The sequence below is a fragment of the Caloenas nicobarica genome, chromosome 3 (assembly GCF_036013445.1).
Source record: "Caloenas nicobarica isolate bCalNic1 chromosome 3, bCalNic1.hap1, whole genome shotgun sequence".
Classification (NCBI taxonomy): Eukaryota; Metazoa; Chordata; class Aves; order Columbiformes; family Columbidae; genus Caloenas; species Caloenas nicobarica.
In genome coordinates this window covers 75,305,081-75,329,932 of record NC_088247.1, presented here as the reverse complement: position 1 = coordinate 75,329,932, position 24,852 = coordinate 75,305,081, and the positions used below count along the sequence as shown (strand labels likewise).

The following is a 24,852-nucleotide window of genomic DNA, read 5'->3' as shown; positions in this document are numbered from 1 at the left end:
AGAACACGAACATCAGATAGAGTCTTCCTAATGGCAGCGTCACCCATAGCCCACGAGCTGGTGATTCACTCACCACAGGAGCATTAAAGGCAGGCAGAAGAAATCCTGCCTGCTCCTCCTTCCCATGTGGCATTTGCCAGGACAAGCAGCCGTAACAGCACGGGGGAGAGAACAGGCGGCTCCTTCTAGGGAGCACCACCACGCAGCTGGGTTCCCAGGAGAGCCACCCATGCCAGGCCACCCCACACGGGGACCTGCGGCCAGCAGCATGATGGGCTGGAGGTGCTGGGACAGCCCCACCAGTGACTCCGTGTGAGGGTATCAGAGTGGGGATGAAGGTCCGCTTGCTGACGAGGTGATGACCCCTGAACAGTTAATCTGCTCCCACCCTCAGACATCGAGCCCCACAAGCAGCTCGGGTGGATCACAAACCAGCTCTATTTTCTGCGAGGCTGGGAATGTTCTTGCAGTTTTAGCAGATCTGTAGGACAACCTAGTTATTTCAATACCCATCGTTAGAATTACAACTATGAAAACTATTACAAACTCTTGCTGTTGTTAAGAATAACAGCAAAATTGGACTATTAAGTAAATTAAGGCGAAAGTATGCATCTGCAAAACATAACTGCAGGTATGGCACCTGACCAAACCAGTAACGCTCCTGACAATTAACAGTAAGGTCTTGTCATTACTTGTTCTAAACCATCATTTGCCCATACCTGTTTAGCTTCACGTACTTTGTTTATCACTCCAACAAAACTGGAGCAACGAACAGCTTTTAACAGAGACTGGGAGAACAACGTTAAAGAAAAAAAATACACTTCAAAAACAAGGGGTTTTTTAACATTACATGTATTCAAAACTACTTTTATTTACACAAAATGCAAGAAAGCCTTCCTAACGAGCTTTCAATACTGTTTTGAACATTTCTGTCTTAAATACATGAATATTTAAATGGTTTCAAGCTTCACATAGATGTAATACGAAAAAATAGTCATGAAGTGAAGGTACCTTTCACTCTCCAATTATAGTTTAACTGAATCCACAAAAAAGTGTCATACAATTACCAGCCTTTTCGATGTAATATTCCAATTGAAGTGCCTTCACATACCAAGACTACATGTCAAAACACTCCAATGGTTGACATAAAACATTGGAGGGGTTTTTTTTTCATAAATACAAGTTTTCAAGACTTTCTTAGATTTTGCATAATTATGCAAACATTTTAAATATTTCATTTTAATGATGTAGATATCGTGTGTGTATATACATACACAAATATACATACATATACAAACATATCCTGCTGAAATATTAGGTATCTCATAAGATTTCAAGGATGACACTGTTTCCCCAAGTTGGTCTTTTCTGTTAAGTTTTTGCTGTATTTTATAAAAACAAAACAATTTAAAAGCAGAATGAATCCCTGCAACTAAAATGTCTCAAAAAAAAAAAAAAAGAGAGACAGAAGTGTAGCTATCAAGCCTGATAGCAGCCATCAGGCCTGAAATCTTTTATCTGCCTACGCTCAGAATAGATTTCACTGATTTTTATCGAGGTTAATTCTCTGATTCCAGAGTCTTAAGTTTACATAGATGATCTCTGTATGTTTTTATAAACATCCTTAAAGGCAAGTTTATGCAACAGAATCAAGTCTCTGTCTGACCTCCTTGGCAAGTAATTAGTCTAGAGGCATTTAAATAACCCCAGCTTGCAAGCATTTTAAAGAATACCAGTTTACTAAACTATGCAGCTAGTTTACAAATGTACTGTCTGGGAGGCAAAAGCAAAGGTTTCTGATCACCCAAACACTCACATTCCCTAAAGCTGCATGCATTCTGTAGGTTGCATCTGAATGAGTACATATTTATCTACCCTATGTACCGAACGTACTGTGGCTATGGCTCATGGAACTACTTGCTGTCAGCCCAGAGGAATGAGAAAAACCAACTTTGTAGCTACTGGTCCCACCTCTAACGAAGACAAACTTCTCTGGACTTCAAGATCAGAAAAACCCCACTTTGTCTGAGGAAGCAAAGGCCTTGGCCACCTCAAGACCAATGCAGAGACTTTGGAAATCTATTATTGTTAAACAAAATACTTCAGAGCATGCCATATATAATTTCCAAATATAAATGAGGTGAACCAGCCTACTGTATGTAAAACTGGTCTGTTAGTTGTGGCTACAGCTGCTATGAGTCATGTCATACACTGACTTAAAAAGAATTTTAAAACTGACCCATGCTCCACATATGTAAACTTCTGCTTTCCCCTCTCAAATTCTCTTCCACGGTTGGGGGAGAAAACCAAACATTTTTGGAATTGGACAAACTACAGTCACAAGCGGGCAAAACATTTCCAATTAAACAAAACAGGCCATGGAGATTCAAACTTCGGTGACAATCAACATTATTCACAGGCAAAGAAACATCAAGCATTTAACAACTATGAACAATTCCATTGTAGCTTTAAGTTGCAGTGGGTTGGAAAACAAATTAAAAATAAGTGTCCTACTATTCAGAGGAAAAAAAAATGCTGGACTGCAAGCAGTACCATATCATGTGACTCTGGAGCATCTGGCAACTTAGAAACTTCACATCCAGAGTATCCAGCAACTCTGTTTACAAATAGACTCACAATGAGTAAAGAGACAAAAAAAAAAATCTGAAGAGTTCTGTTGTTCTCTTCAAAGGAATAAGGGTTACTTGTTACTTTTTTATAAAAGAATGTTTGCAATCAAAATTGACTTGCACAAAAAGCAAGCAATTGAATACACCCTGTATCTTCCTAAAGTGTGCTTCTCCCAGGAGATAAAAGACCAAAGAACCCAGGATGTTCTGTCACAGACTTCCTGAAATGGCATTAAAAACATGTGCAGTACTGTAGTCTTCTGTGTATGTACTCTTCTTGTTTTTAAACAAAACAAACGAACAAATCAACCAAAACAACAACAACAATTATGGTATTTAGAAACCTTAATAAGGCAATCAGATGAACATGGAATGCAGGCAGGCTGACACAAATAGCTGTAGTGTCTTCTGAGCTAGACAGAAGTGAATCAATTTGTAACACATGCTCACACTCTGGAAACTGAGTGTTTCTAAAAGGTATCTTCTTTGATGAAAACCAAAGCAACTAAACGAATTAGCTAAAGCAATTGACCTAAAGTCTCATTCTGAGACCAGAATCAAGCCTGCAACAGTTCCTTCCCAGTTGTACTTTACTCTTGCTTTCATGAAACAGAAAAACTGGTAAGTAAAAGCAAAATGCTTAATATATGACATTTGTAAAAGACTAAGCAACTTTTATTCATTAGTCTTTTTTAACCTATCTGAAAAGGAAGCCTCCTTAGTATTATAAATGCTGCAACTTAAGACTGATATGACATTCTACAAATGCATAAAAGCACTCTTACTTTTAACAATATAAATTAAATACGTGAGCCTGTTTGATTCCATTTCTCTTTCATTTTAAAGGAAAAATCTTTCGTTGAGCTCAAGGAAAATACACTGCTTGAGCTTTGTTTCCCCAAATAAGGGTTAACTTTTTAATTTACGTTTGCTATAGATACTCTGTGAGTAGCGACACACTAAGGGTTATTCAGAGTTATATGCCGATCTACAAGTTGTATCGCAGATTCTGTGATGCTCTTCCCTGTTACGGCAACTTGGAACCAATGTCTCAGCTTAACTAGGTCTGCGGAGAGGACTTCACAGGCAAGACATACTGGGCAATCTATTTTGGAAAAAAAAAAAATACCCTATATCTCTGCACTTTTTTTGAAGAAATGACTCTTGGCTCTATGGCTGAGGATAAATTACAACCCAAAAAAACCCACAGCAAAATCTTCCACATAATGATGCTCTGCAGTTTCAGATGGATACAACTTAATCAAGTATTGATCTGTACACTAACAAGTATTATTAAGCACCTAAATTTGTACTCCAATCAAGAACATTATTCATACAGGAAAAAGACTATACTTCTGAAAGTCTTTTTCTTTAATAGGAGGAAAAAAATCTTAAAATTTAAAAGCTCTATTAATTAACATGTACCTAAATGGAATTTTGGAAATTATTTGAATGCCAGAGTCGAATGAAGTCTGGTACAGGAATTCTAGCTAAAGCATATGTGCACTGTAACTTTTGCAGGCTTGCTAGCAAGCGCCTAGATAGAGAAGGCGTTAGTGCAAGGAGGAACTGGCACATGGAGTTTAAAACCTGCTTTGTTCCAAAAGGCATTCAATACAAATGCCTAGGTGACCCATTTGCAGTATCAATCTAAATAGAAACGTATGAAGAAGACAAACACTTCACTTGAGTAGGGCTGCGGTCTCACAGCTAGCAAGAAGAAAAGTCATACTGTGCTGGCATAAAGTTTATTTTTTACACAGCATATGAAAGTGTTAGTAAAATTTTATAGAACATCTACAAGGTACCAAAATTTAACCAAAAACCCCGCTGGAAGTTATGAATCAACAAGAAACAGGCAAATTGTTAAACACACGGCTACTTATTTGTTCATGATGAAGACTAAACTGGGAACTCACATACCATCTTATTCCTGCAAGACTTAGAAATCTGTGCTGGAAATGGCAATTAAATACTAAGTTTTTACTTTAAGATCCTCCTAAGAAATCTGTTAGGGCAACATCAGTAGTTCAGACTGCTGATTCGAATTAGTATCAAATATTAAAACAGAAGAAAACCAACTTCTAAATCTTCTTACTCAAACATTTCAATTAATTCATGTTGGGAGGAAAGGGCAACATTTTTTCTTCAATACTTAGAAAGCACAGACACAAGCAGATTTCAAATACTGAGGTATCTGAAATCTTAAGAAATCTTAAAACCTGGAATACAAGTTCAGAGCTAACCAACAGTTAAAATAATCCCATCAACTGTCTATATTTGCAAATGCTGAGTGGAGAGAATCAAATCTGTGCATTATGTTACCAGTATAATTAACTATAAACCTAATTTTCAATTTTTGGGGGAAAAAAAAAAAAGAATGTTTAAGTCTGTTCCTACTACATATATCACCTACATAGTATTTGTAGAATAAACTTTCAGAAAAATTTCACATTGAAATTGATACTCCTGGTAGTCTCAAACCCTCCTTAAATGTAATGCCTTAAGTTTACTGTTAAATATAAAATGACTAGTAACAGTTTAGAAATAAAGCAATGTAGATTGATTTAATTAAACCTTAAGAACAAACAAGGTTGCCAAATAATACAAGTTATTTATGGTTAAGATGCCACACACTTGTTTTACGTAAGTAAGCGCCTTCCCCAGAATGTTTATTGATGAACTTTCACACTCAGTGTTTGAAATGCTTCCTAGCAAGCGCTATGAAAATATTGAACCTGACCATCTGTTAAAAAGAGTCAGAAAATATACTCTGTATTTTAAGGTGCTTGTATATATTTAAGGAAACTTTTTCTGTTATACTAACAGAAGATGACTGAGCCAGAACTAGAAGTGTGCCGTACTTTAAAGAACTAAATCGTAGCATACTAATGAATTTAACCAGCATGTGAAGATTAATCAACAAAACCTGCTCTGTCATTCTTGCAGAACATGAGAATCCTTTTTGTGCAGTAGCAATTTAAACAAAATTTAAATGCTCTACTCTGTGAATGTGTTGAACATAAGATATCCTAACTGCAATGTATTTGCATGTTTTGGTCTTTTCAGAAGGGTCTAGAGTGTATTGCAAATCCTATATATACTGTTTGGGATGTCAGTTTTAATTATTCTACTAAGACTTTATAAGGGGAAAACAGACTTTTAGAGGAACCTGGATTAAAGCCAACTGACAAGTAAACAGATCACGGGTCATGCTATTCATGCTCTGCCACAGTAAAACAGTAGTTATCACACCTGAAACTTTAAATATTAATAGTCACTTCCACAAGTTTGAGAAGTGCATGTGAAGAACAAGCTAAAAAAATTAGTTTTTTCTTTCTAGATTTTAGAAAGTTAGCTGCTAACATCTGACTATATTTAACTGCATGCTGTATTACATTGTTGCTACACGAACAAATAACTACTGGCAGGTTTAAACAAGCAAGAGAGCAGGAGAAAGTACAGGGATAGTATTTAAAACTTCAGAGAAAAACAGTCCCAACAGAAACCTGAACAGACTTACCATGGATTCTGTTCTTCCAACAACAGAAAACCACATTTTGATCTCCGCGACTACAGATCCTTGAAAGAAAAAAAACAATTCTCCACTTCTCTTTCAGCCCTCAACAGCAACTACCACTCTAGTCTGCTGGGTTTTCCAAGATACCCATCAAGATAACTCAGAGCTGGATGCTATGACACAGTGTTAGCGTTTATCAACACCAGCTATAACCAATACAATATTCAGACTCTTACGTAATCAGTTATGCTGTTCTGACTTCCATGTACTTTAGAGGCTTTATTAACCTTTGAAAACTGCTAGGGGAAAAAAAAAAAAAAAAAAAGCCCTTTTGTACAGAAGACAAAAATCCTCCAAATTAAACAGGAAGTAATGTGCCGGCCCACAGATGGCTCAGAAGTCACATGCGAAAGCCCCCAAAAAGCGATATATTTTTAAAGTAAACTGCATGCACACGCTGCTTCCAAATCATCTGGATTTCATAAAAACTTAACCGCAATGTGGTTGGGAGTCAGGCAGCTTTTAACATCAAAACATCTCTCAGGGTTAGAGCAACCAAATTCTGCACACAACCTCCAAAGGCAATACTGTTCCCAATGCCCGACTACTCCTACCAGCTACATTTCCATATACTTATTACAAAAGCTACTGCTAATAAAGCTACAGGAGTGTTACTGTAAGAAAACACACAGCACCTACAAAAGGGCAGAACAAGAAGTTACCTTTTCGGATCACATCCGAAGCTATACAATTTAACTTTAAATACAAATCAGTGTATTCAATTTAAGAAATGCTGCTAGGTATTTCCCTCATTTAAAAAACCCCCACAAAACCCAAACACGGACAACACTGTCTACAGTGCTCTGGCAGCTAACAGTTGTTTCATAACTAAACTTGTTTTCTCCGACAGGTATGTATCCAGCGTACATGCTTTCGACATGGTTGCTCAAAGGGGCCGTCCTGCCTCGGAAAACACCCGCACAGCGAAGTCAGGTGAGGCAGGTGATGCATCATTGCTGCTCTCTGCAGCGCTCCTGGCAGGCCTGTAAACTCCTCTTTCACAGTTACTCATATTTTATTTAATTAGAAGCAATGCACTTAAACCTTTTATCTGTCATTAGGCAGAAAGAGGATCAAATACAGGGTTCCCCAGGGACCTAACCCTTTCATATACTCCTTGACTCATCTCCTTTGGTTTTGGTTTGTTTGACATTAAAGCAAATGTATTTAAAATCACCTAGTATCACAAACTGAAACCATCTATCATAAGAATAAGCAGATGCACAGCATTTCGCTGCAAGTTGCGTCACTTGCCTGCTTGTATAACTTGAACTTCAACTCCAATCATCTTTTTTGATTGCAGCAGAGAAGGTGTAACAATCGCTTGACGATTAAGAACATTTGGTGCTGAAGGGGTTAAGGCATGGTATCTAATTTCCCCATTAAAAACTCTTAATTAGCACAGACTTTATTTATCTACAAAACCTTGCAAACTAATACAATCTTAAAGAATTATCAAATGATAAATTTGGTAGATGTTTCCTCAGACATGAGCACAGATTACTAGGAAAATGTAGATTTTTTTACAATGGGTAGAAGAAGAAAAGCAGTCCGCAAGAATTATTTTTCTTTACAATGTCTGAGAACCTGCCCATTTCATCAACCTCTAGAGTATCACCCACCTACACATTAACTAGCTTCATCCAAAGCCAGTGACATGTAGGAGGAGCCCATTAAGACTTAACGAGAAAGGCAAAGCCAGCACCGACATGTAAGGGCTGCTCAGAGCAGCAGTGCTCACAGCACTTTTGAAGCTCTCTAGAAACCAACAGTTCAACAAATGCAGTTGGGTCAGCAATCAAACTGGGATCCTGTGCATGGCAGCAGTAACCATGTATTTTTGAAACTGAATATGAGCTTTCATTTCTTCAACTATAAGGTACTTCCATGCGTGCATTTGATAGACAACCTTTTACTATCTAAAAGTCAGAAAAACCTAAATCTATTCTCACACTTGCCTCTCCCTCTCATTTCAGCTATTCAGTTAGAGTTTAGAAAATTCTAGCAAACGGTGTACTGGATTTACTTCCTCCATTTTCCTCAGCCAAAGGAAAAAAATGAGAATTTTAATTTTTATGCTGGTAAAAGATACATGACTTGAGACGTGGCAGAAAAATTATTAGTAGAAGTCAAGAAGACAGGAACAGAAAGAAAAAAATCTACCCACTATTGCTAGCTTCTCAGTCACACTCGTTCTCTAATCTGTTCTGCTCTGGCCAGACTGAGAAAATTAATGCCTGTGTATTCTTCCTTACTCTGTTGTTTTTATGAAACCTACTACAGGAAACATATGCTATTAATTACTTACAATAAGCAACTTTTGACCCCTTGAAATAACCCCTTGAAAATTCATTTAACTACTACAGCAACTTGTTTCACCACTTAATGCAAGATGACTATTGCTATCCAATGAACATTCTGCTGACTTCGAATTAAGCAAAAGTTTCTCTTCAACATATGCTTAAACTAAAATAGAAATCTGCCTCTTGCTTATTTCAGATGAAGATTAAAGATGTGATCGTTTTAAAAATCAGAATTCCACTATTGCAGCAGGTACACAGCAGCAAGATGAAATGCAATCACTGCTTACAGTGAGCATTTCAGTAACTGTGCTGAGATGCAGACTGCTGCTTCCATCACTGATCACGTTAAAGAAATAATTAAATTGGCTAAATAACTTCTAAAAACCAATTCAAATCAAGCTTACACACTGACCAGTACCACTGTTACATACTGCTGATGGACATCAAGACTGTCAGTTGTTAAAACCACATACAGAAGCCAGCCAGCTCCAGCAAAAAGGGAACTTTTTCCCTCTGTTATATCCTGCTCCTGCCTACATGAGAAATCAGATTTCACAGTTTAAAGTGGAAAAAAAAATCCAATGCACATTTTGAAACACTCAACAGAAATGCAGATGGCAGTCAGAAGTATTTAGTATTTAATCTGGTGTATCTCAAGATCTAATATTTGCTTCTCAAATTATTAACCCACTGGACCTAAGTAAGAGCAGAATACTGAGTTACATTTTTCAGATCCTAAATAGTTTCCTGAATAACTGCTGATTGTTAGCAACATACACCTGACACCTGGTATTTCTCTACACATGTCAAAAATTAATCTTAAAAGCTGCTACCATGCAAGATTACTGTTTCAAGAACAGCCTACGAAATGAGCAAAGTTGTAGAAAAAAATAGCACTGTTTAGGAGTAATTAACGACGTGAGAGAACTTAAAAGCAGTAAAAGAATCATGTTTTCAGCTCATGCACTAAGTGCCAACGAAGAACACAGCATTCTGAAGTTTCAAGTGCTACACAGTGAGGAGACATTAGGAAGGACTTGTGTTCTGTTGTACACCACATAATTACAACAAGGACTTTTGCATCATTTATAACAAGCTTAAAACTCAAAGATTACGTCTGCTACATGATCCAGTTAATAAAGCAAAATCAACCAACTAGTGGAGTCCTCCATCTGGTGGCTGCAGTTATATATGCATTCTATACATTACTATGTAGTACTACGAGGAGCAGCATACACCCACAATTTGGGCAAGTCAGGGCAGAAACATTCTCCAGCTAGAATAGAAGTATGATCAACATGATGTGCACAGCAAACTTAAGGCAAATAGATCTTTCCATTAACATTTTCCACAGTAGGCTGATTAAAAAAAAAACAACCTTTTTTCAGTAACACATAAAATGACTTCCATACCTTGGCAGCAACAATGCTCAGGCCCATTCCATTTTGCTTTTTTAGTGTTACAGTGATAATTTCAGGTTCTTTCCTCAAAGGCTGAGCCTATCAAACAGGGAAGGGGAAAGAAGAAAAAAAGACAAGAGTTCATATTTACTGCCAGGCTACAAAAATTACTGTGCAAAATAGTTCATCTATAATCAGAACTAAGTTGTTAGTGCAGCAGAACATCTCACACCCTAAATAATATGTCTGGTACTCCATTTTAAAGGTAGAATCTCTTAACATTTGATTAATATGGATGCACATTATCAAGTACTACACCTGTGTCACAAGCACTGCTGAAGCTTTGAAGTCTATCCATCATTTCTCTTTCTCTAATTCAGTAAAGAGATTATTAATGATTCACAATTTGAAATGTAACGGGTCTATAAAACTGTAGTAACTTTTAACGAAAACTGAAGTTCAGACTCAATAGGCACCTACTAGAAAGGTGAGTGTCACCTATACAGAGCTCAGTTTTTAGTGCTGCATCTAGAATATGACAATTTTGCACAGATACCAAAGAGGCCCATTAATTTCAAAGGCAGAGTTAAAGCCTTGAAAGAAAGTTCCAAAAATGTTCACTTCTGAAAATTCTGTAACTCAAATCCAGCCTGAGCGCCTAAACATGTTCAGTATTTTTTTTTCTATCTTTGCAACCTTGCCAGTTCACTCTACTCAAAAAGTTGCCATCACAGTCTTCATTAGCTGTAGCATCTAAGTTAAAGCACCCTAGCTCATATTAATATTAAAAGCTGCTAACCGCAAGTTCCACAAGACCCATGACAAAGTACAAATATACATGCACCAGAGAGAAGAATTGTTAGATCAGGTTATTTGAACAGTCTTACATGGTATTCTTTTCCAGGATGAATGAAACAGTAGCATCCACTCATCCTGGCATTTCTTTATCAAGCCTCATTAACAAAGACTGGCCAGAACTCTACTTCAGCTTTTTCTTAGTATGAGGAACACCACGTACCCAGTATAACTTCAGCTGATTTTTTTTCCACTAGCTCCAAATAATGCACTTCTTTAGAGCAACAAAGGGAGGAGGAAGAGCATGAAGTCTCAAGAATGTCCCTGCTCTATTTTTCTCAGTTAAATGCCCATTTATCAAGACACTAAGCCTGCAGAGCCCAGCTTATCAGCAGCTCAGGACTGGGCTCTGCTGTATCACATACGGCTTGAGGAGATGCTCTCTTCTGTAAAGTGAGCACATTCCTTAGGACACTGCAGCAAGAGTGCATAACGTCATCAAACAAATGGCAGGTTCTAAACAGAGTAAATGAAGCTTTGAAGTCCCTCTGAATAGCAAAATAGCGAGTAGCAACCATTTTTCACAGAAGGCCTTAGGAACATAGTTCTAGTTTCATGTTGGCCTTCCTGAATTCACTGAAATGCTAATCATAAATATTAAGCTATTTCTGTTTAGTTGCTCTAAAAATGATTTCACATAAAGCCATCATCTTTCCAAACTAAATTGTTCTGTAACTTTGATATTCTTGGTTATCACATATTCAAAAACAAAACAAAACACCCACAATCCACCACAAAAAAACCCTCCAACGACAAAAAAAACTACAACAGAAAAAAGCCGCTTCACACTGAAGTGAAACCCTTCTTTAATATGTATAATGAAAAGGAAAACTAAGGGATTTTTTCCTGAAAACCTAGTAGAAAAAAAAAACCAAACCCAAAAACCACCACAACCACACACACAAAAAACCCAAACAGATTATAACTTAATACTAAACATTTAGTTGGTAACACCCAATTTATAAACAAAAGCAGACTGCAGCTCCATTCACAAGTTATTTACAAATATAATGTCCATATATATTTTTGCCTGAATTTAAAAGTAATTTCTTCATTGTTTACCCCCAGAGTGGGGGAAAATGACAGACAAAGTTTGCTTATGTGAGAATTGTATCACCCCACAACCTAGAAAAACACCAACTTACAAAGCACTGAGGTACTACAGGTTTAATGATGCAGCCTGTTCTTCCTAATAAGGATTAAGACTCATCACGCCAAAAAAAAAGGCTTGACAAGATATCAGTTTTGACAATTATTCACTGAATCAATACTTACTAGCTCAGCATTCTCATGTGACAGGTGACTTTCATAGTCTGCACCTTCAAAGTATATTGTCCACGTACCTGGTGACCGTGGATGAGGTATTAGTCTACAAAAACCTAGAAGAGAAAGTAACACCAACAGAGTCATGGTATTTTCTCAACAGATGAATTAAAATGAAATAGCCTGTCACAAGGAAATACCAAATAGTAGTATTTATCTTTTTATATTCATTATTATGTTGAATCTTGCATCTTAGATGCCATTATGTGCTTCGTGACAATTTTATGGCATCTACAAAATCATACAGTTCTACAGCTAGTGCTCCTGAGAAATACATGTATTTAAAAACACTACAAGTTCATAGAAAACTCTTGTGCTGCAAAATATTGCTTGTACCAACCAGACTCAGACATGAAACACTACATCATCTTTTAGAATAGAAACCACCAGAACTCCGAATAAGACAGCACCGCTGAAATCTTCTGCTTTGCAGAGTATAGCTAACTAGTCTCAACACAGATTGGGCAAAAATGAAGCTTTGCCTGGACTCATTATGATTTTTTTTCTTTTAAACACAACTATGCAATTAAAAGTGGGGGTTTGTTTGATTTTGTTGTAGTTGTTAATTGAGCAGTTCCTAGAATTTTGTAAAAAGGAGCCACAGTAGCTGAGAGGTATCCAACATAGTCTTCTAAATTAGGGACTGTGAGAATTCGTATCGCAGTCAAATTGCAAATCACTTCATCCAAATAGATGAGATTCTCCTTCTCACAAAGTTCACCTTTTAGCAATTTAGTTTACACTGATTTACTGCAAACCAGTCCCTCAGCATAATTTAAGGTATACCCAAAAAGTAAAATTTTGAATACATGCATTAAAAAGGCCTTACTCTTAATAACTATACAGACATTTGTATGGCAAATGAATTATACCTACTACTTAAAGGATTTATTCTACTAGTCGTCTTTAGTCTCAAGACTACGTCCTCTGTAACCCACTGTACTTTCAAAACAGTCAGTTCCCTACTATTTCTTTTATCAATGCAAGAATAGGACTTTTCTATAAACTAAGTTGAAACCAACAATTGAAAGGGACAGGGAGAAAGGGTAAGGATTAAGAAATTCTGCACGCTTTTTATGGGTTGCAAAAGTAAAAGCTTGAAGAACACAGTATAAAAGATTGAAACATACATAAAGAAAAAGAAAGTGGTTTACATTTAACTAAAAATATTTTGCATTCTGTGTTCACTACACCAAAAATAAGATCATTGTAAAACAACAGAAGAATTTACCTCTCTGACAGAGTGGATCTAAAAATTCTTGTAAACCACTCGGAACATTTCTGACAACGTCGCAGGAATAGCCATCTTCAGGTAAAAGAAACGGTAACTGCAAGTCAGGATCCTCTTCCAGTTGGACTTCTCGGCCATCGCTGCGAGCAAGTTCATCAGCCGTATTTTCTGCAACAGTTACTACATTCTCTATCAATTCCTGGACAGAAGGCAGAAAGACATTGTCATTATAATGGGGTAATTTTCATTAAGGAAAAAAACTCACATTAAGGAAATACTAAGACTCCAAGAAAAAGTACTTTGGAAAATAAATTATTAGATACATAACTTCTGCGCTCCACTGTGGACAGTCAGTATGCTGCATTGCTTTGTTTGATTAAATCCCATAGATTAGGTAGTTAGAGAATATAACAGAAGCATTTATTTTTACTTCAGTATTTTCAAAACTTGTGGTGTATGTTTTTACTTCATTTGAGGGCTATATTTAAAAATATATAGCAGAGAACATGCATGTGCAGAGGTGGAATCAGAAGCAGCTTTAAAATTTTGACACTTCGTTGAGTGTATATATACTTCCATAAGACTAAATATATAGAAAGGAAACAGAGAACTTATGTATACCAAGATATTCAGCTCCATTGGGACCCATATACCCAAAGGGAATCAATGGCATATACAGTTCTCTAGTTTGGAAGTTTTATAGACCTGATGTAATTCTGCATTTCCTGGGAGCTCAGTATAATGTGAAAGATTCTTTAAGGTAGATACCTATTTTTTAAATAACACTGTAGAAGCACACAACACAAGAGCAGGATCACTCAGTGCATAGAAGAGAACTTTAAGGTTTCACATTTGGTGTACAACTGCTCCACTTAAAATCACAAAAAGCTCTATGAAACCAGTATACTTTGCACAATGTCACTACTGTGGCTGCATGTAGCACACGGCAGTTTTCCATCTACATTTTAGAGAGATCTGTAAGATTTCAGTAGGGTATATGTTACTGGACTGTACAAACTGAGGAAAATTAATTCAGAAGTTAACAAAAATCAAATTCCTAACAACTCTGTGAAATGTAAAGGTCCAAGCAGCACTTCATGTTTCTACATTGTTCTATAGACCTCAAATTACTCAAAAGAGTGCACAATCAAAAGGTGGTTCTCTCTCTCTCTCCTCAAGCAGTTCCTCTATTTTTCTGTTACCTTATATGCCTTAGGCTGCCCTAAGTCTCAGCATTATTCAGTTGTTTAGTGAAATAAAAAAAAGTTACAGGCAACATTTAAAATATATGTAAGTAGTAAATCTCTGAGCGCTCAGTCTCTTCCAAGTAGCATGATCTGCCTTAGGAACCAAGAAATCACCCCAGGTTTGACTCATCACTGCACCTGAACAAGCAGGCAGTATCAATACATAAAAGTATCTTTTACCTTCAGTTAGCCAGCATTGCTTCTGGAAGAGAACTCATCCCAGGGATGTGTGCTTTTGCTAGCATCAAGGCAGAATCACTACAACTAAACCATCTGAAGCTGCTACAAACATTACATATAGATCCCTTTACTACAAGTATTTGCTTTACCAAAGATTCATATGTGTTTTCCAGTCTCTTTCTACAGCTTCTACTTGGCTTCCAAGAGCAGTTCAACATTTTAGTCCTAATCTCACCCCAGTTACACTAATACGCAACTTGGCCTGTAAGCCTGATAAAACAATTTTATTACTGGAGCACAATGCAGAACACAGTTAAGACAAAACCATTTGAATGTTCAGTTCCAGGGGAAAGTCAGATAAATCCAGCCGGTCTTTAGAGGTGCTCTTTGAGAAGGGCCTTACTACCATAAAGGTGCTAATTTTTAAAAGAATTACATCAAACTAGGGTACGTAGAAGTAAATACATTTATATTCCTTTGAACCAATTCCAAGCCTTGACATTTTTTCAGATTTGGCAGCAATATGGCAAAGTTTGAGCATACAAGACTTTTTCATAGCAAGGAACAAAGAAGTCTCAAATACCACTTTCCCACAACAGGACAAACGAGCCATCCTGTAATCCTCCCTCTGACACAAAGACTGCCTGTCAAACCTAGTGCTATAGTTCTTTGGAGGGCCCTGAAGAACAAGAACAATAAACTGTGGGATTCTACCCAGCAAATATATTCTAACAGCAAATATAAGCCATGTTCTTCAGCAAAAGACTTTTTGGTTTGCTAGCCAATATATTAAAATATATCCAAGCTACAAGTCCCTCTTAACACTTTTAGAACCATTCTATTAGTACCTTTAATAAACAGATGTATCCAAAGTAACTAAAAAAGACTTTGTAGACAATGCATTCAGTTATATAAATATCATCTTTGCCTTTTAAGATTTTTGAGATGAGTGAAGTATCCTGTAATCGCACTTTACCTTAAGAGTTTTCATCCACGATTACAATTCTGCAAGAACACAAAACCTCTTTCGGCTTTTGCCAAGATGATGTTTTGCATGGATAAAACGTAGAATAGTCAGTTATGTCTTAAATATCAAGACAAAAACCAGTTCTGAAAACAACATCTCTCTATATGTACATGTTCCATGTATCAATCTGTACATCAAAGCACGATCCATCCACTGCTTATACGAAGGGATTCAAGATTCGTGAATTTTTACATTCCACTTGGAAAAAAGCTTAGTGTTCCTGCTTCTCTCATTTGATATCTATAGTCAAAATTTCAGTCTTTGTTCCTTGTAGTTATACAGAGAACTACCTTTTCAGAGTGCTCTGTGTACACCTCCTCTACCTCCTTATTGGACTTCATCCACGATGGTGTGAGGTGCAGTGACACCTCTCTGAGTATGCTCAACACGCAGTGTTACCTTACATTCCAACTTGGTGTGAGATAGATTTTTGGTCATGTCCTGCTCCAGTTGCAGTGAAGTACAGCCACTGAAGCTGGTGGCTAAAAGCAGGCTGATACCACTGATACTTCTTATTGTATGAAGAGCAGATTGCCTACTCTGACTCTTCTCGTAAAAATTCCAAACCAAGCAACAATTAGCTAGCTATTTTCAGCCAGTATCGTTACTTTAAGTCTATATTCCTCAGGTATGTTAAAAGGCATAGTAAGTGATAGAAGAGACTTACTGTTGGGATGAGTGGTTCATCTGGAGCACAGTGATAATTCTGCAATAAAGCTTGTAGCTGCAGAGAATTCAGCTTAAAGCAAGTACTGTTAATATTTGGAACATCTGCATGTGAATATTTGTCCATGGTAAGCAATGTGGTTGCCTAGGAGAGGAAAAAAAGAAAAACAATGTAACCTTAGGCCTTGTTTTTGAGTTTTCTTTAGACAAGAGATTGGAAAAGACAAAGCAAGAAGCCAGAACTCTTACAGAAGCAACACAAATATGCCCAAAACAACGATCGACTATCTCTCCTGTGCCTACAATATGAATTAATACTAAACCTATCATAAATGAGGCAGATCAATTCTTCAGCTACTCTTCTTGTCTCTGTTCAGCACAGTTATACCTCAGTGTCGAACAGAAATTGAACAGCATGTTGGCTATAATCACTAATTTTTAACTTCACTTTTAACTTAGTTATTAATTATGTTGAAAATGTATTTTGTGTCTTTGCATGCTACCTCAATGTTCCAGGATTGATTCACACCAACTACGCTTGTACACATGCTATTGCCCAGGAACACGGAATATACAAATATTCTCTTTGAATTTACAATTATGTGAGAAGTGTTAATCAAAAATACACATACTCACCTGCACTATTCTGCTCAGGTGGCAATCAGCTGCCAGTTCTAAACCCTGTTTTTCTGCCCAGGCTTCAATATGGCCCAACTGCTGACGAACAATAGCACCCCAGTAATGTGAACATAACCCTGAATCTGGGGCTGTAACTAATCTGTTAAAAAGCCACATGTTGATAAAATGAAACAGCTGGGAGAAGAGCTGTATAGTCAGAGCAGCGTTCACTCTACATCGTCGCAAGAGGGACATAGCTCCAGTCAATGTATGCAGCACATCATCTACACAGATAAAACAAAAAGTAAATCACATTCACATACTACAATGTACAACCAGTTCAGGCCATAAATAATAATACAGAAACACCTAACCCAGGTTGGTGAATGCTAGGTGGGACCTACATGTATTTAAGTTACACAGATTTTCAGAAATGAATTCACTACTTCATGGTTTTCAAGATAGAGCAACATTAAACGGATAGCTGAAATCTATTTTTTAAACTCCTGAAATGAAAACAATTTCTTTTGGGAAAATAATGAGTACACAAGTGTATCATTGGTTCTATCTGACACTTAAGACATGTCCTCACTTGAGTAAACTAATTTTTCTGTTATTTTTAATAACAAGTTAAAAACTTTATATTCTACTGTTTCAAATATATATCACAATTATTCCGTAGCTCCTTGCAGTTAAATATCAAACTGTATTCCATAAATTTCAGCAAAAACTATTTGCATTGCGTGATACATATCTCCTGTTTACACATTAGTTTTTTAAAATATTATTCAGATTTTCTTTTGCCCATTAGTTCACTGCAATATTATGTAAAAAGCAATAGGGTCTTCCTGTTAGCTTCACCAAGACCAAACATCCTTATGTCCTTCTGGTGGAATGTAATAATGCAAGTAGAACATTTATTTCCAAGCCTTTTTTTTTTTTTCCTAGCAATACTTTCATCTGAAATCTCTTTTGAAGAGACCACAAAATTAATTTCTTTAGCATTAAAATGCAGGAGGATTGTGACTGAAGAAACTCATCTGTATAAGACAAATCTATAAAGCAGCTCAAAAATAACTGAAATAATGAACATCGTCTACCTTTATTCCAATGTCAGTTTGCTACTTTTTCAGGCTTTGTGTCCCAGAAATTTCTCCTTCTTACAGTACAGGAATTAGAAAAACAACAGTACATCTTTATATTCTTCCTTCAATGTTTAACACAGGAGAAAAGCCATTGCAGCAAGCTTAATACCCAAAAGATCAGGAAGTATATATGAATTGTGTATAAATACTCTTCCTAGTTGAACAGAATTACAGTACTTAATAGCTCTGCAGATCATCTTTACTTCAATTATTCAGAATGTCACTATCTCCTTAACTCTTCCTAACCTCTTATCCCCAATTAATCCTTTCAATACTTTCATATTTTTCACATTTTCCATTTTCTTCTTTAGTCATCAGGCTACATAATGTAGGAGGCTTTCACATCTTCCCCATGAAAAGCACAACAGGGGTTCCTACCTCAAGGGCCTGTGCATCGATGTGTTCAGCATGCAGAGCAACAAGAGGCACTAGAAATCTGGACAGAGTCACTGAGCTGGGGTTACAGACATGACCAGAATGTTCTCATGGACAGGAACAGCCCCGGAAGGCTGACATGGCTGCAAAGCACTGTCATATTTAAAGTACCATGGCAGGGATCTACAAGGCCAGTTAGCTTAAACTTGGTACCTGGCATGCACTTTGCCAGATTTTCCCACAGCATCCTTACAGCAAAACTGCTGCGATAACATAGGTAGAGAATTGGCTGGACCACTGGACTTCGTGGATACAAACTCCAGTTGGCAGTCAGCTATTAGTGGCTTCCCTCATGGGTTGAGACTGGGACTCATACTGTCTAATGACTTTATTAATGACCTGAGTGACAGGATGGAGTGCATTCTCAGCAAATTTACAGATGATACTGAGCTAGGGAGAAATACTGGTACACTGAAGGGCAGCAGTATTTTTCAGAAGGGCCTTAGTAGGCTGGAGAAATGAGCTGAAAGAGACTTCATTAAGTTCAAAGGCAACTGCCAGGTCCAGTGTCACTCTATGCAACAGTATAAGGTGGGCACCATCTGGACATAAAGCAGCCCTGCTGAAGTGATGTACAGATTCTGGTAAACAGCAAGTTGAATGTGATTAAGCAGTGTGGCTGTGCTTGAAAGGTAGCCAGTTGCATACTAAGCTCTAAGATAGCAGCAGTGAAGTGAGCAGAAGGGAGGGATGCAATCCCTCTTAGGCACTCAGCATTTGTGAGACTGCATCTGGAGCACAGCATCCAGTTTTTAGACTCCCCAGCACAAGGAAGATACCAATTTAATGAAGCAAATTCAGCAGAGAGTCACCAAGATGATGAGAGTGCTGGAGAAAAGGACATAAAAGAGGGAAAGGAAAGTGGATTTGGTTCATCCTAGGGGAAGAGAAGGCTAAGGGCAGAGCTTATTGCTGTCTTCATCTACCTAATCGAAGGGTTCAGAACAAGATCCCTTTCGAAGGTGCACAGGGATAGCACAGAACAACAGACAAAACCACAAAAATTGGAACATCAGAAATTCCAATTAGATATAGGGAAAGTATTTTCACTGTGAGGGTGGTCAACCATTGGAAAAGGTTACTCATATGTTGTGGCATTTCCATCCCCCAGTGGAGATTCAAAACTCAGTTGGGCAGTACTCTGAACAACCTGACCCAGTTGCATCTGCCTTGAGCAAGACACTGAATTAGATGACATCCGGAGGTTCCCCTCCAAACTAAATTCTTCTATGATTTTTAAACCAAATATAGATCATTTGAATGTCACTACTATCCTTTCTTATCATCCATACAGAATTGATTCAAACAATTCTCAGGGGTTAGGACAACTTGTGTCATATCGCTGCTAAAAATTAATTGGATGGTTTAGAAGACACAAGAAAAGATCAAGTAGTCTAACCTATTTTAGGCCTCTGAGGATTATTTTCCTCTGGATCATCAAGGAATGCTGGCATGTAGTTATTAAGCTCTGATTGCAGACAATGAACCAGGTACCTGGAGAGGGGAAAAAAGAAATTTTAAAATCCCGTATGTGTTCATTACAAACGTTTCTAAAGAAAAGAGATCTATCAAATTACAAGATTCCTGAAATTGTAGTTTTATGTATGTGACTAAAGGGAACCAAATAATTCTTTTTAAAAGGCCAGAGACCAGTTCTTCCATACCTTTCATATAGAGGCTGGAAAAAAAGTTAGGTTTTCAGTGAACAAACATAGCCATTTAAATGCAATATTGCTACTGCACTTGTAAGCGGAGGTCATATGCTACATAAAGATGTTGTCAGGCCAAACTTTGGTTTTGTAAGACTGCAAAAACTATTTTTTCCAAACAGAAATACAGTTCTCTCTGTTTTAAAATCTACAAAAAAATCATCCTATTCTGAGCCAATGCACGAGATTTCTCTTACCTTTCACTACAGCAAAATGAAAAGCCTGAAAGTGTTCTTTCTCTTCCAATAATTAAATATTTTCTTTAACATGATTTTTGATAACTCATTTATACATTTCCTGTTAAGAACTGAAACTAAAATGGAATCAAATTGTCATCACATATATAAAGGAAAACATTTCATGGCTTTCTACAACCCCCTTTTCTCTTTCACTGGTAACATTTGTAATGAAATACTGAGTTTCTAGAGAACAAAAGCCATGGCAATTTCAACCCTTTTCACAGCAGATTTCTTTCTTTTCATGCTTCTGTTGTGCTTTTTCATTTGCCTTCTAAATATATATTCCACAGTTCCATTCTCCAAAAGTTTAATACATCAATTTGAAATCTTCTGTGTTACAGAGTACTTAGGGGAGAATTCACACACAGCTAAAATTCTGAAAAATGCTTTTGAATCCAGCCTGCTCATCATGTACAGGGAAAAATACAGTTCCATGCTTTCCCAGCCACATAAATATTCTGTCTTCAATTACTAACTAGAAAATTGAAGTAGCAAAGAATATTTTCAAGATACCAATCCTGCCACTGACCCGTGGCAAAAAGGCATAGCTTCATTACCAGTTAGTAATTTAAAAGTGCTATAAAAATTTACAGACTCTGTCAAAATAGCTACTTGCTATACCCTGTTTTCCCATAATTCACCACCACCAGAATCTGTGGAAGTACATACAAACTAGTTTGGTGCTTCTCTGATACCTTTATAAAGTTCAGAAAGCAATTATGTGGTTTCACATACCACATTCACATACTACAATACTATTCTTTAGAGCAATGTAGCCCCTGCTTAAAGCTAAACAGTTAAACCGTGGTTAGGTCTCTCACGGTATAAAAAGAAGGAAGATTATATTCTGTGCTATTACAGAAGGATGGAAAGACTGTATATAAAACAGACATCCTACAAGTGGGGGAAGGCTGGCTGTAAGTCACCCAGGGTACACTGGGACCTCTCTAAACATTAGTTTCAGAGACAAATCTGCTGAGAAAAACTTGTTCAATACTGGCTCGGGGAAAAAAATATAACCTAGATATGTGCAAAAAAAAATCAAGCCTTTCTTGTTGATTAGCACCGTGCTCACTCGATGTTATCTTTGTTTGAGGATCCTTTCCTTAGAGCACTTCCCTTCCCATTGGATACTTCGTTCAATTTTTCTTTTAATCAGTATTATAATTGCCTAAATTGACTAGAATAGGTTGATTTTACCCCAAGCCAAGCCCTGTCTTTAAGTTTAAAAAAAAAAGGGCAAAAAAACCCTGTGCAAATTGCTATTTATGCAAATTATGAAAGGAGTAGATTCTTAATATAATTAGAAGCCCTTAAAGAGCACAAAGTTCATTACTTTAAAGACCCATAAATGTTTAAGTCTATGTATTGATATATTAACAGCAAAAATAACATTTCCTCACATCTCCATAAAAAACCTAAATTAAAATAAAACAATCAACACAAACTGAATTTAAATAACATTTCCCTAAAATTTTCATTGGGAGCCTCAACTATCACAAGAAGAGCTAACAGATGAAACTCCTTGCATAGCCCAGTGATCCATATTCATAAATGAAACATCTGTCTAAAAAAAGCAAGCCTAGCTTCTCTTAGAAGTCCTCCTCTCAGGTATCTAACAAAACACAAAGGACATTATGGGTATACTTAAAATTGAGCAAAAATGTGAAGTTATTCTAAAAAAAATCACAGAAACATGGAATATGCTAAGTGTAACAGAAGTTTGATAGCCTTACTTGAATGCCATTTGAACCAAGTGTGCCAAAACATCTTGTGCATCCACAGTAATTCGGCTAAGATCTCGGTCTTGCTTTATGAAATTCAGTAATTCAGATGCATTTGCCATCCAAAAGGCAAGTGCTCCAGCAATATTCTTCTGTTTCTGTAAGGAGAAAGAAGCAAGAAATAATACAGGGAAACAGTTTTCTGATAAAGCAGAGCAGCTTAAAAAGGCTCCAAAAGATAGACCAGTACCTTTTCCCATTTCACCAGACATATCTCAGATACCAGATATTTGCAAAGTGTTTATATGCAATATTGCAATTGCTGTAACTCGTAAGTTCAATTTTAACACATTCACTGAACACATGAAATTCTGTTAAACTGCCAACAGCCATATCAATAAAGCCACGGCATAAGCATCTAGTCATATAGTGCTAAGAGCTTAGCAGAATGCAGTATCTGGTAATCTGTGCACTTTTAAGCGCATATTCACTACTGCCCACTGATACTGCGCTCACTGGCTTTGATACCAGGTGATTCAGTATCAAGTACTGATCTATCTCACCATCTCCCGACCAGAAATGCCAGGCTAGGCAACCTCAGATGAAATCCAAAGAATAGGAACCACAAACAACAAAAAAAGAAAATAAAGGGAAGAAAAAGAACTTTGGTCATTTCATATCCACATTGAAGTGCGTTAAGCAGAAATTATGGAATGCCGTACAAGTTGCAAAGTCAAAAAAGGATTTTAGTACTGCATGTTCCAGTTGCTGAATGAGTGTTATGAACCGTTCAAGTCCAGCTGTTTGAGTATTGTATTTTGATATGGAAGCAGCATGAGAAACTGAGCTAAGCCAACATAGCTAGGATCAGTTCCCAGCAATATATCCTACCTGATCAACCTGGTCTACCTCCTGGAGAAAAACGGACGAAGGAAATCAAACAGAAGAAAGAAACTTGTGAACAATCATGATAGCTTTAGAAATCAAACACTAAATATGAAGGTACAATACTTACGTTCACAGTTATACACAGATGCATTAATCAGTATCTATGATGCAACTGAGCCCCTTTTGAAAAATGAATTATTTTAATAGGACTAGTAGCACAACAGCTAAGAACTGAAGTGCCCACATGTCACAACTAATTCAAGGGATGTCCTGTCCTAGTTGACATCCCTGACTAGTTGGTTATTCCATGCTCAGTGCACCACAGAAACCCCACAGAATTTTTTGTGGGCAATCGGGTAACTACCCATCCATGTAACAGATCCAGGGAGCTACGCACCCACACTGCTGCAATGAAGACAATGCACAAAGGGAGACAGAAAACCTCCACCAGAAAACAAAAACACAGCAACAAAAAAACAAACAAAAAACATAAAACACCTAGGAAACTAAAGAACAAAAAGAGTGTTTTAAACAACAAAACAGAGTTGAATGAAATACCACACTAAGCTGCTTAAATGTTGGCACATAAAAGCTATGCTGAGTTAAGCACCCAAAAAAGCCCCACCAGGTATGTTTGTCTGACTATTTAAAACTGAGCTCTTACTCGAATTTTTTTTGGCTTTCTATTCAGACCACTCTCCCCTACCTGCAACACAGTGAGCCTAGCTCCAGAAATTTGAGGTGCCATTTGCTGCTACTATTGTAATTTCAATTAGAGCTCAAAAACCTAAATTGCCCCTGCTTTTTTGTTTCTTCCCCCTTTCCAGCCAGGGCATTCTGCACTGACTGAATATGTGTTGGCACAAAAAGAAATGACATGTTCCTTCTACAAACAAATGTTAAAATTTGCAGAGGATCAGAAATGCCACCGAATGGTCTGGGAAAAAAAAAAAAAAAAAAAGAATCAGGGTTCAAAAAAATTGGCTTTTTTATATGAACTAAGATTCTATTCCTAGACTTTTATTGAAAGCACTGAGCCTTCTCATAGATGTCTCCAATTTTATCCATTCATATGAATGAAGTCTTCTGTAATATTTGCATACACTCATGCAAAGACTGCAGAAAGTCAGAGACTTAATTTGCTAGCAAATATTTCTTGAGTAATTTCAGAAAGCTATCAAGTCTCCTTACCATCCAGGCAGGCAAAAATAGGATCTAACGATTTATTTTACTCCCACAATGCAGCAGGGAAGTTTGTGCACCTTCCCTCTCCTTCCATTTTGGGCGCCTCTCATATGCCTTCTCCGTCTGTCACACCTTCAGATCCCTTTCAGCACAGGGATGCTTTACAGTTGAGATACACAAAAAAAGCTATTGTGATGCAGCACCTTATTACATAGTAGTTTAATGGTGACAGCCATCAACATAACCACTCACTCTACATCTCAGGTAAAGTAATTCGACTTAGCTTAGTTAGTACTGCTTATACTCCACTAACACAGGTGCAAGCAGCTAATGACATTTTCCTGGTCAAGTTTTAAAATCAATGCATTTGTCTCCAGTCCATTAACTTCGAATTCACTGAAGTCCTACTCTTTCATCCCATTTGTAATTTTCTCCCTTTCCTCCACCTCCTTCAGCATGGCATTTGG

General features: G+C 37.2%; 1 protein-coding gene across 10 annotated transcripts in view; it reads right to left on the bottom strand.

The window, feature by feature from the left end:
* AFDN (afadin, adherens junction formation factor) overlaps positions 1–24,852 on the bottom strand; it is a 130,414-nt gene that overhangs the window by 32,388 nt on the left and 73,174 nt on the right. For all 10 annotated transcript variants that reach the window (XM_065631010.1, XM_065631012.1, XM_065631015.1 and 7 more), the window contains exons 15-22: positions 23,204–23,224; positions 22,325–22,470; positions 20,040–20,134; positions 17,079–17,344; positions 16,444–16,587; positions 13,323–13,521; positions 12,044–12,147; positions 9,926–10,012 (exon numbers count right to left, since the gene is read on the bottom strand). In XM_065631010.1, the coding sequence (XP_065487082.1) occupies positions 9,926–10,012; positions 12,044–12,147; positions 13,323–13,521; positions 16,444–16,587; positions 17,079–17,344; positions 20,040–20,134; positions 22,325–22,470; positions 23,204–23,224 (1,062 nt within the window). The remainder of the gene's footprint in view (positions 1–9,925; positions 10,013–12,043; positions 12,148–13,322; positions 13,522–16,443; positions 16,588–17,078; positions 17,345–20,039; positions 20,135–22,324; positions 22,471–23,203; positions 23,225–24,852) is intronic.